Source organism: Kogia breviceps, chromosome X (assembly GCF_026419965.1).
Source record: "Kogia breviceps isolate mKogBre1 chromosome X, mKogBre1 haplotype 1, whole genome shotgun sequence".
Taxonomy (NCBI): Eukaryota; Metazoa; Chordata; class Mammalia; order Artiodactyla; family Physeteridae; genus Kogia; species Kogia breviceps.
The window spans coordinates 96,621,139-96,633,842 of record NC_081330.1 but is presented as its reverse complement, the minus strand read 5'-3'; the positions used below and the strand labels follow the sequence as shown (position 1 = coordinate 96,633,842).

The window sequence follows — 12,704 nt, the reverse complement described above, 5'->3', positions numbered from 1 at the left end:
GGCTTTAGTTTCCTCATTTATAAAATGGGAATATTAATAGTTCTTGCCTCCAGAGGGTTGGGGTGAGCATTACATGAGATAACGCACATGAAGAGCTTAGGCCAGTACCAGGCATGGAAAAAGATCTCAATAAGTGTTAGTAATAATGGCGGTGATGGTGGTAGTGATGATGATAAAGGATTTGGAGTCTTAAAAAGTTATATTGGAGCACTGCAGCATAGCATTTTCAGATAAGAAATCAGGTCACATAATCTGCCAAGGTTATTTGAATTTGCTACTGTGGAAGGGAAAATTACTTCTTTGTCACTTAATATCTGCCATATATTCTTACTCAGTTGGAGTGTGTGTGTATGAGTGTGCGCACATGAATGCAAATGCTCTCATGTCTCATGTCCCTGCCTTGATGGTCAGGAGTTTTGCTTTAGCCCGTTTTTTAAAATCCAGCTCTTAATATTGTTCAGTGCACACAGTAGGCTTTCTACAAATATTGAATATGTTTCTATTTGATAAAATGAAAATCTTGTGCAAAATTGTATTAATAGGCAATGTTTTCACCTTATGAAGGTTTACAAGATGTTTTAAAGAAAAGGGAATTAAATTAGGAAATAAAGGGAATTCCCTAGCAGTCCAGTGGTTAGGACTCTGTGCTTCCATTGCAGAGGGCACAGGTTCAATCCCTGGTCGGAGAGCTAAGATCCTGCAAGCTGTGCGGTGCGACCAAAGAAAAAAAAAAGGAAATAAAGTCTTAGAAACTATCTAGACATGCTCTCTTTTCCTAAGGATTCACCCTCCCCTCACAGTAGCACAGTGCCTGTTACACAACTGAAATAAAGTAAATGGCGGCTAATAATTAGCTCTCTTTGTGTTGGAGGTTTTGGTACCAAGCAATAGAAACCAACTCAGGCTCGCAAGAGAGGATTTACTGAAAGGATATCAGAGGGCCCACAAAATCAATGGGAGGCTAAAGGGCCACACTTGAGAATGGGCAGAGACCAGGGAAACTCTAGCAATTTAGGGGCAGGAACCACAACCATGGTCTTTATAGCAGGAAGCATCTGCTCAGCATGCTGCCATGGGGAAGGAGAACCCAGAGTCAACTTTCTTCTGTCCTCGGGTGACCCATTGCAGGGTCAGAGTCCTCTGAGAGTGTGTGATTGGCCAAACTCATATCACAGACTCACAGCCTGGCCGAGGCGGGAGAAAGAATCTAACCCATCGCCTTCTGTAATGGGAGATGGTACCCAGGACTGTCCTTTCTACACATCTATTCACAGAGGAGAAGATTCAGTTTCCCAAGAAGAAACCAAAGTGCTTACTAGGAAAGGGGAACAGGTGCTGGACAACCCAAAATGGCAAATGCCCATTATTCCACATTTCTAATATTTTGATTCTTGACTTTGGGCATGGTCCATAGTCTAGTCAGTCTTTATTTAGCCTGTGTGAACCTTAAGACATAGTTTGAGATATTCCACTTTGTTATTCCAGTCCTGTATGTGGTCCAAAGACAGTCCTCCATGTCATCATCCTGCTCTCATCTGAGTGGCAACATCCTTTCAAAGAGATTAGATAGGAACTCAGGAGCTGAGAATATTGTGGCATCAATATGAGATACCAGGATGAGCTACCTTTATTTATTTGTTTGTTTGTTTGTTTGTTTGTTCTATGTAAGTAGAAACAAGTTCAAGGCTATTAGTTCCTGTAAATTAAAAACGGGTAATATAACACCAGGGAAATATTGCTAATCTAATTGAAATTTGGGGCCTGTATAGGTCAAATATATTTACTGTCCATCAAAGGTGATGTTTTTGACACAGTAGAGGATCCTGTTTCCTTGAAAATGGCTCTTAGGCTGGTTGGTTTGGGACTTTTTTGAATGTCATCCTAATTTAAGGTATCATCCTTTGCTTTGAAATGTTACAGGGGAGAACTTATCCATTTCGGGGTGCCTTCCCTCCAGTGTGGAACCCCATTGCCTATCTGGATTACAACAATCTGTGGAGGACAATGGATAACATGGGAAAGGAGGTAAAGTGTGTGTGCAGCTTGCACATGACCTGTTACTGAAATATCAATAGCAAATGTTTAGTATCCATCCTTCCACAGTGCGGGGAACATTGCTCTGGACATTGATGCATATCATTTCCAGTGTACCCAACAACTCTGCCAAGCTGGTAGTATTTCTACTTTACAAATGGAGAAAATCAGTGCCAAGGGGTTACATAATTTCCCCAAGACCACACAACAAGGGACAGGATTCAAACCCACATGTCTCTGATACTAATGTGTGTGCCTGTGTTTTCAACCTATGCCACTGAGAATTTATGTGACATATTTTTGCCCTGAGTCCTACTTATAGTGATCTTATCCGTATGTTATGCCACTTGAGATAGTAAAGGAGAGAAGGATTTGTTTCCCCAAAGTTTTAAAATGGGTGTTAGCTTTCAATAATACTTATGATGTTGACCATCATAATTACATATTAATTTATACATATATTTATGTATTATTATTATTATTTTGGCAGCAGCATTAAGGCATAGAATCCAAAGAGCTATCCATCCCAAACCCACCACTGTTTATACATAGAATTCTATGCCAATCACACAGTCCAACATAGACAGAGAAACCAGTTTTCAGAGGTTCTCCTGAGGGCCTCTTGGCAGGGCAACCAGTTTTCAGAGGTTCTCCTGAGGGCCTCTTGGCAGGGCAGTGGGCAGTAACCATCAGACCTAAATGTGGGCCCTTCTTTTCTCTGCAGATTCCAGCTGATGCACCGTGGGAGGCACCACATGCGGAGGAATGGGATAAGATGACCATGAAAGATCTCATCGAAAAAATCTGCTGGACAAAGTAACCTTGACTATTTAAAACATTTTTTTAAATCTTCCCTTCAGATCGTTCCTATCCTATCTTGAACTGCAGTGTTTGTCTTCATAAGTTACAGGAAAAAAGTTAAGAGGAAACTTAATGACCTTTCCATCAGTAGCAACTTTGGGGGCCCTTTAGACACTCAGAGCATGATTGAACATAAAATGAATCTAAAACGTAAGAAGAAAAGTAGGTGAAGGAAGCTGAACTTTTTTTTAATGAAACGGTTGTGTGCTTTGCAATAAAAGAAGTAATTGTGTTTTCAGATAATGTAGAGGTCAACTACAAAAGCAATTTGGAAAGATATTAAAGTAATTTCATATAAATATAGAAGAACTGGAGGGAGGCTAGTCTATATTAATGAAAAATATAAACTATATGTTTTCACTGAGAATCTGTGTTATTAGCTGAGTTACTTACAGATCATTCAGCCAGCATTTTTGGGCTGCTATGTGAAGGCACAGTATGAAGCACTGAGGAATGGTGGTGAACTTGTTAGGCATGGCCCCTAACCTCACGGAGTTGATATATTTTTAGCAGGAGAGACTGTCATTATACACATATTACATAATTCTAGGAGAGACTGAAACTGGGAACCTGACCTGTCTGATGGCAAAGGAGAGATTCCTTGTTGAAGCAATCTTTAAAGAGAAACCAAGGAGTTAGTACATCAACTAAGAATGTGCCACAGAGGATGGGAAAGGACAGGGAAGGATGGATGGTGTTGGGGCAAGGAATCTTCCGGGAATGCACCCTAATGGATGTGGAAAACAGGAAAGATAGATGGTGTGAGAGGATGGTATCTTCCATGCATGAGCCATAATAGATGGGGGGAGACAGGAAGGGTGGATGCTGTGGGAATTAAGAATCTTCATGGAAGGTGCCATAGTGAATGGGGGAAGACAGGAAGGGTGTTTAGTGTGGGGAAGTGTTATCTTGCAGGATGAGTAACAGTGGATGGGGGAGTTAGGAAGAGTGGATGGTGTGCGGAGGTGGTATATTCCAGGAATGATCTAGTAGATGAGGGAAACAAGAAAATGGATGTTGTGAGGGGATGGTATCTTTCAGGAATGAGCCACAGTGGATGGAAGGAGACAGGAAAGATGGGTGGTGTGTGCAGATGGTATCTTCCAAGAATGAGCCAGTTGATGGGAAAGAAAGGAAGAGTGGATGGTATGAGGTGATGGTATCTTCAGGAATGAGCAACAGTGGATGGGGAGATAGGAGGGTGGATGGGTCGGATTGTGTCTTCCAGGAATGAGCTATAGTGCATGAGGGGAGACAGAAAGGATGTATAGTGCAGTAGGATGATATCTTCCAGGAGTGAGCCATTAACCATGGAGGGGGACAGGAAGGGTGGATAGTGTGTGGGGTTGATACATTCAGGAATAAACCATATTGTATGCAGGGGTCAGGAACAGTGGATGGTGTGGCAGAATGGTTTCTTCTGAGAGTGAGCCACTGTTGACAGGGGAAACAGGAAAGATGGATGGTGTGGGAAGATGGTATGTGCCAGGAATGAGCCATAGTGCGTGGGTAGAGACAGGAAGGATAGATGGTGAGGTGGGATGGTGTCTTCCAGGATAAGCCACCGTAGATGGGGGGAGGATGTGTGGTGTGGGGATAGTATCTTTGGGGAATGTACCAGTTGGTGGAGGATATAAGAGATATATTATGTGAGATGATGGTATTTTTCAGGAATGAGTCATAGAAAATGAGGGGAGAGAGGAAAGAGGGATGGTATGTGTAGATGGTATCTTCCAATAATAAGTCGGTTGATGGAGGAGACAGGAAGAGTGGATGCTGTGGGGAGATGATATCTTCCACGAATAAAGTCAGCTGATGGGTGAGACAGGAAGAGTATGGTGTGAGGGGATGGAATCATCAAGGAACAAGCAACAGTGGATGGTGGAGAAAGTAAGAATGGATGATGTGAATGATGATATCTTTCTGGAATGAGCCACAGTGGATGGGCATAGATGGAGAAAGGTGGATGATGTGACAGGATGGTATCTTCCAGAAATAAGCCATAGTGCATAAGGGAGACAGTAAGGATGGTTTGTTTGGTGGGATGGTGTCACCAGGAATGAACCACAGTGCATGGGGGAAAGGGAAAGGATGGACAGTGTGGTGGTATGGTATCTTCCAGGAATGAGCCAGTTGATGGGAGAGAAAGGAGGAGTGGGTGGTGTGAGAGGATGGTGTCTTCCAGGAATAAGCCACAGTGCATGAAGAGAGACAAGAAAGATGGATGGTTTGGTGGAATGATATCTTCCAGAAAAGAGCCATAGTGCAAGGGGAGAGACAGGAAGGATGGATCCTGTGGGGGATGTGATTGTTACCAAGTCCAAGCTCTCTTTGCTTGCCACACGACAGGCCAATGAATCGGAGAAGTTGAGGCAAGGAATATGACTTTATTCAGAAAGCCGGCAGACCGAGAAGATGGCAGACTAGTGTCTCTGAAAAACCATCTTCTTGGAGTCTGGATGCCAGTTTCTTTTACAGAATCAGAGAGGGAGAGGCAGTGAGGAAGTAAAGTAAAAGGGCCATCAGTCTTGCAAAACATCTCCTGGAATGACCAGCCTCTGTGAGGGGATGTGTCAATTTCTTCTTTCTTGCAGCCATTCACAGGTGGGTGGGGTGAGATTGTCTCCCTGTGAGCTGAACAGCAGAGGGGCAGGGTTCCCTGAGCCAGGCCATTATGTATTATTAGAATAACAAAAGCAATGAAAAGCAAAGGTTAAAGTCAAAGAAACAGGTCCAAAATGGAGTTTGATTTAGCTCTTCCCTGTTACATTACGTTCCAGGATTAACCCATAGTTGATGGTGGGGACAGGATGAGTGTATGGTATCTATCAAGAATGAGCCACTGTGGATGTGGGAGACAGAAAAGATGGATGGTGTGGGAGGATGGTTGTTCTAGGAGTGAGACATAGAGGATGGGGGTTGGGGAGGAAGGGTGCATGGTGTGGAGGAATGGTATATTCCAGGAATGAGCCACAGAGTGTAGGGGGAGATGGTAAGGATGGATGAGATAGGGGAATTTATGTTCCTGGAATGAGATGCAATTAATGGGGGCAGACAGCAAGGGTAGATGGTGTGGGAAGATGTTGTCTTCCAGTAATGAGTCAGTTTTGGGGAGAGACTAGAAGTTTCCATGGTATCTTCTAGCAATGAAGGAGAGTGAGTTGGGGGGGGCAGGGGCCGACGGGAAAGCTAGATGGTTTGAGGGGAGGGTATCTTTCAGAAACGAGCTACAGTGACTGTAGGGGGAAACAGGAAGGGTGGATGAGGTGTGGGCAAGGTATCTTCTAGAACTGAGACAAGTGTTGGGGGAGATAGGAATGATGCGTGGTGTGAGAGACTCCATCTTCCAAGAATGAGCCACAGTGGATTGTGGTTATATGGGAAAATATATGGTGTGGGAGGATGGTATATTCCAGGAATGAACCACAGTGGATAGGGGAAGACAGTAAGGGGGTAGATGGTGTGAGGGGATGGTATATGCCAGGATTAAACCATAGTGGATGGTGGGTTACAGGAAGGATGGATGGTGTGGGAGGATGGTATGTTCCAGGAGTCAGCCATAGTTGATGGGGGAGCAAAAAGGTGGATGGTGTGAGAACATGGTATCTTCCAGGTATGAGCCATTGTGAATGGGAAAGACAGGAAAAGTGAATGCTGTAAGTGGATGGTGTCATCCAGGAATGAGTGACAGTGACTGGGGTGGGGGAAGAGGAAGGGTGGATGATGTGGGAGCATGGTATCTTCCAGAAATGAGACAAGTGATGGGGGAAGACAGGAATGATGGATGGTGTGAGATGCCATCTTCCAGGAATGAGTTACAGTAGATGGCAGTAGACAGGAAAAAGTGCATGGTGTGGGAGGATGGTATCTTCCAGGAATGAACCACAGTGAGTGGGGGAGATAGGATGTGTGTGGTTGGATGGGAATTTCCAGGAATGAGCCATAGTGGATTGGGGGGGAGGAATACAGGAAGGGTGCATGGTATAGGGGAATGGTATGTTCTAGGAGTCAACCATAGTTGTAGGGAGGAGACAAAAAGGGTGGATGATGTGGAAATATGGTATCTTCCAGGTATGAGCCACTGTGGATGGGGGAAACAGGAAAGACGGGAATAGTATCTTGCAGGAATACAGCAGTTGATGGGGGATATATAGAAAGAGTAAATATAGTAAGGGAATGATATTTTCCTGGAATGTACCAAGTAGGTAGGGTGAGATGGGAAGGGTGGATGGGTGGGGGGATGGTATCTTCTGGGAATGAACCAGGTACCATCCAGGAATGAACTGCAGTGATTGATGGTAGACAGGTGGGTGCATGGTGGGTGGGGAGAATGGTATCTTCCAGGAATGAATCAGGGTAATGGGGAAGTGAGAATATCAACAGGAAAGTTAGATGGTGTGGTTACGTGATGTGATAGTATCTTCCAGGAACGAGTCACTGTGGACAGGGAGACAGGAAAGATAAATGGTGTGAGGGAATGGTATCTTCCAGGAATATCGGTTAATCAGAGGGAGTCAGGAAGGATGGATGGTGAGGTGAATGTTTTCTTCCACTGATGAACCACTGTTGGGAGAGGCAGAGTAGATGGTACCTACTGGAATGAACCAGTTGATGGGTGGAGACAGGACATGTAGTTGTGGGGTGGATTATATGTTTCAGGAATGAGTTACAGTGTATGGGGTGAAAGAGGAGGAATGGATGGTATAGGATGTTGATATCTTCTAGGAGTGAGCCACAGTGATGCGGGGGGCAAGATACCATGTCCCCACATCTTCCACCCTGCTTGTCTCCCCTCACAGTCACTGTAGCTCATTCCTGGATGATACCATCTCCTCATACTCTTCCTGTCTTCCCCCATCTACTATGGCTCATTCCTGGAAGATACCACCTTTCTGTCTCCCCCTACCTGCTGTGACTAATTCTGGGAAGATACCATGTCCTCACACCATCCACTATTCCTTTCTCCCCCATCAACTGGCTCATTCCTGAAAGATACCATACTAACATACAATGAACGCTCCTGTCTCCCCCCTGTCTACTGTGATTCATTCCTGGGCCACACCATCCCCTCTTCCTTTCTCTCCCCCCCATCACTGTGGCTCATTCCAGGAAGATACCATCCACCACATTTTCCAGGAATGAGCCATAGTGGGGAGGGAAAGAGGGGAAGGATGGATGATGTGGGGGGATGGTATGCCTAGGATTAAACCATAGTGTATGGAAAAGATAGGAAGAGTGGATGGCATGGGGAGATGGTATCTTCCAGGAATCAGTGACTGTAGATGGGGAAGACAGGAAAGATGGATGTTTGGATGGTGTGTGCCTGGAATGAGCCATAGTATGTGAGAAGGAGACTGGAAGAGTGATGGTGTGAGGAGATGGTGTGGTCCAGGAATGAACCATAGTAAAATGGGGGGAAACAGAAGGGTTGATTATATGTTGAGATGATATCTTTCAAGAATGAGCCAGTTGATGGGAGAGACAGGAATAGTGGATGGAGTGAGAATATGGTATCTCCCAGGAATGAACCACAGTGCATGAGGGGAGACAGGAATGATGAGTGGTGTGTGTTTGGGGGGTAAGGGTGGCATCTTCCAGGAATGCACCAGTTATGTGGGGGGGTGTCTACAGGAAGATTAGATGGTATGGTTATGTGAGGAGATGGTATCTTCCAGGAATGAGCCACAATGATTGGGGATATAGCAGGAGTAATATAGTGAGGCAACGGGTATCTTCCAAGATGAGATACAGTGGTTAGGAGGAGACAGGAAGTCATTGGAGTGATGGCATCTTCCAGGAAGGAACCACAGCGCTTGGTTGGGGAATGCTACAGGAAGAGTGGATGGTGTGAAAGGGTGGTATCATGAGGCATGAACCACAGTGATTGTGAGGGGAGACAGGTAGGGTGAATGTTCTGGGTGCAAGGTATTAGGAAGGGATGAGCCATACTGGATGGGCTGTACACATGATAGATGAGTGATGTGGGGGATGGTATCTTTCAGGAATGAGCCACTGTGGATGGGGGTGGGGGACAGGTTGGCATGCTGGGTGTGAAGAATGGTATCTTCCAGGAATGAATCACAGTGTATGGGAGATACAGGAAAGATGGATGATGTATGAGGATGGTATCTTCCAGGAATGACCTGCAATTAATGGTGGGGGACTGTCAGGAAGGATAGATGGTGAGGGAGACGCTTTCCTCCAATGATGTATCAGTTATTGAGAGAGACAGGAAGAGTGAATGGTATCTTAAAGGAATGAGCCAATTGATGGGGGATACAGGACTGAAGGATGGATGGTGTCGGGGGATGATATATCTTCCACAAATGAGCACAGTGGATGAGTGGAGATCGGACATGTGGGTATGGGGAGGATATATGTTCCAGAAGTGAGTCACAATGAATTGGATAAAACAGGACCAATAGATGGTGTGGGGTGTTGGTATCTCACAGGAGTGAGCCACAGTGATGGGGGAAGACAGGAAAGATGGATGATGTAGTGAATGGTATCTTTCAGGAATAAGCCATAGTGGATGGAGGAGACAGGAGATATGGTTAGTGAGGGGGATGATGTTCCAGTAGCGAGCCTTAGTAGATGGGGAAAAATAATGAAGGGGAGGGATGGTTTCTTTCAGGAATGAATCATAGTGGATGGGATGGATGGAAGGATAAATGGTTGAGGCATGGTATTTTCCAGTTATTAGCCACAGATAATGGCGGGAAATGTGAAGGTTGGATAGTGTGGGAAATGCTCCCCCCACCCCCAGTATAGGGAACAGGGAACAGCTTCTGAAGGCCCTGAGATGGGGAGATTGACACATTTTAGCAGTGAGTGGACAGTATACCTGGACCATAAAGATGCCATGAGGAAGTGATGAAATGAGAGTTTAGAGAACTTGTTGACAGGCTGATGTGATGGTGCAAGATATATTGGCCATATTCAAGACTTTTGCCTTTTGCTGTGAATGTCACTGAAGGATTTTAAGCAGAGTGGGTTTTTTGTTTGTTTGTTTGTTTGTTTAAGTTTTGGACTGTTAAAAGACTTAATTGGCTGTAATGTAGAGAAAGATCATGAGGGGCTGTAGTCACATGACTAGGTAGGGATGCCCAGGAGCAGCCACCATTGTTTTAGCCCAGGTGAGGGACAGTGGTAGCCTGGACCAGGGTGGGAGCAGGGGGGGTGTTAAGGAGAGAAAGTTTGTTCAAATAAATGCAGACAATATCCTTAATGAACTCTGACAAGCATATTAACCCTTTAGATTGCATTGGGATTAACATGTTTGGACTAACCCGTAATTTCCTAAAAGTAAGGGAAAAGTTTATTTTCCCCAAGAGTTAAAATCTGCATTCCTGGGCTTCCCTGGTGGCACAGTGGTTGAGAGTCCGCCTGCCGATGCAGGGAACACGGGTTCGTGCCCTGGTCCAGGAGGATCCCACATGCCGCGGAGCGGCTGGGCCCGTGAGCCATGACCGCTGAGCCTGCGCGTCCGGAGCCTGCGCTCCGCAACAGGAGAGACCACAACAGTGAGAGGCCCGCGTACCGCAAAAAAAAAAAAAAAAAAAAAAAAATCTGCATTCCTTCAGAAATTGAGTCCATGAGTTGTTTTTTTTCAAAAGCAATAGAACTGTTTTCTAGCCATGCTAAATTGTGTTTTAAAAAGGTAATGTCCTGTGAAGCATGTACGTATTTACTCCTGACTTCCGCTCTTGTTCTGTGACCAGGACTGCTAGGCAGTTTGCATCTCTCTTTGTGAATATCAATGTGACCTCTGAACCCCACGAGGTGTCTGCCCTGTGGTTCTTGTGGTATGTGAAGCAGTGTGGAGGCACCACTCGGATATTCTCCATTACCAATGGGGGCCAGGTATGGAGTGTCCATTCTCACACTAAACTTCATTTGTGATTTTGCCCTCATCGAGTGCAGTACCTTAATACTTGCTTCTATATTTTGAAACATGAGTGAATTTGAAACATGGATTTTTGAAATGATCTCCAAAAAACTTTTCTGAAAACAAAATTTCTCATTTCCTTTTCTCGTTCCTGAAAATAAGTTCATAATTAAAGAATGTTTCATTTTGAATTAATTAGGTTTGAGGAATTCAGTTCCTTCCTTTTGGAAGTAGGTAAAATTAGACTATTTATGTAGGAGGAGCTAAATTACTAAAATCAACTAATTTCCAAAAATTTCTAGTACTTGTAAAATTGTACTTCAAGTCATCTCTGTTCCAGACATGAGGCTTTTTGGTCCCATTCTGTGTCTCGGAGTTATTATTTTATGTTAGCTGTTATAGAATGGAAGTGAGTATTCTTTCTTCTAATTCAAGTGATTTATTGGTCACTCTTTCAATAGTAAATTCTACATTTTGGCTTCTAAATTTTTACTGCCCACTAGCATTTGCCCAGCTTCCATACTACTTCCATTACTGATGAATGAACTCATTTGACGCACTGGCTGGACACACAGCAAACCAGTGGTGAAACCAGAATCTTAATTCCCTGATTTTCCAGATTCTGAGATTCTTTGTTTCAAGGCTATCCTTTATCGGAAGAAAATGGTTATCTCTTTTCTAGGAATGTTATGCCTCGATGGGCTAAGGTTTAATTAGGATCAGTTTACTTCTAACTTATGTTCTGTTTCATAGTGTGAGGTGTAGAGCCCTTGTCAACTGAGTGAAATGTTGTTCTTGTGGTCCCAAGAGTTATGGCCCATTTGACCCTTAGCTTTAGCAAACTTAAGGCAGTTGCGTTTTTTAAGTGTCTTTAAACTTAGAAATCCCACATTACTCGTTTTAACCTATATTTTACTTTCTGAGATATCGTGACTCGTATTTTATATTTATATCCCTCATTCAGGGGAGCCAGGATACTTCTAGGCAAACTCCACATGACCTTTTGGAGGGCACAGTTCACATTATGAATCTCAGACCGTTATCACAGTATCTTTACAAAGAGCTTAAACTTATCCTTTAATAGTTTAGTTCAAGAAATACTAGACGTGAAGGAGTGGATAGTGAACACAAATGGAAATAGTTCATGGTCTTTCCACTATACTAACATTCAAAGTAACTCTTGGAAAACAGAAGTCACATTATAAATTAAATGGTCCCAGTTTTGTGAGGAAGGACGGATCATGAATTTAGGGCTAAACTGCTTTGGGAATATTTTTATAAAGAACTGTGGTTGTGTCATTAGAACAACAGCCAGTTATTCAAGTGTAAGAATCATTCTGTGGCTGCTGACACAGGCTTTCTGGAAGAAGGTGATTGTCAAATGTTGGACTGTTCTTCAGTCTACCTACATGTATTTGTAACCATTCAAAGAATCTTCTACAGAAGGCTAAAAACATTCCCCCTGGTTCTTACAAAATGCACTGTATTAAGGACTGACCTTAGATTAAGCTGGAAGCATGACCACGGTGAGTGTAGCAGATGGCAGTAGGGCAGAGTACTTGTGGTCTTACAGAGCTGCTCAGGGGAACTATTTCACAATGTCTGGAGGAATAGGCAGATGCTTAGCTTTCACCCTTCGGCCCCCGCGGTGAAACTTCCAGGCATTTTGGCAAAAATTTCTCAAGAGCTGAGGTTTGGATTTGCAGAACATCATTTGGTGATGACCAGGTGATCCTTGAGAGCATCATGAGCCTGTTCTGCCTAGACAGCCCTGGGCTGGGACTTTAAGAAACTGAGGGGAGTCAGAAACCGCATCCCCATCTCAGTGAAACTAGAAAAAAATAATTAATTTAAAAAAAGAAATCTTCTGAAAGTTTAGATTCCCATGCAGACTATGAAGCCAAGGCCACCCCCTACCCAA

The 12,704-nt window shown here is 44.0% G+C and overlaps 1 protein-coding gene across 1 annotated transcript in view; it reads left to right on the top strand.

The window, feature by feature from the left end:
- Positions 1-12,704, top strand: part of MAOA (monoamine oxidase A) — a 75,821-nt gene that overhangs the window by 45,616 nt on the left and 17,501 nt on the right. The window contains exons 4-6 of the mRNA XM_059049999.2: positions 1,921-2,025; positions 2,759-2,850; positions 10,617-10,758. Of these exons, the coding sequence (XP_058905982.1) occupies positions 1,921-2,025; positions 2,759-2,850; positions 10,617-10,758 (339 nt within the window). The remainder of the gene's footprint in view (positions 1-1,920; positions 2,026-2,758; positions 2,851-10,616; positions 10,759-12,704) is intronic.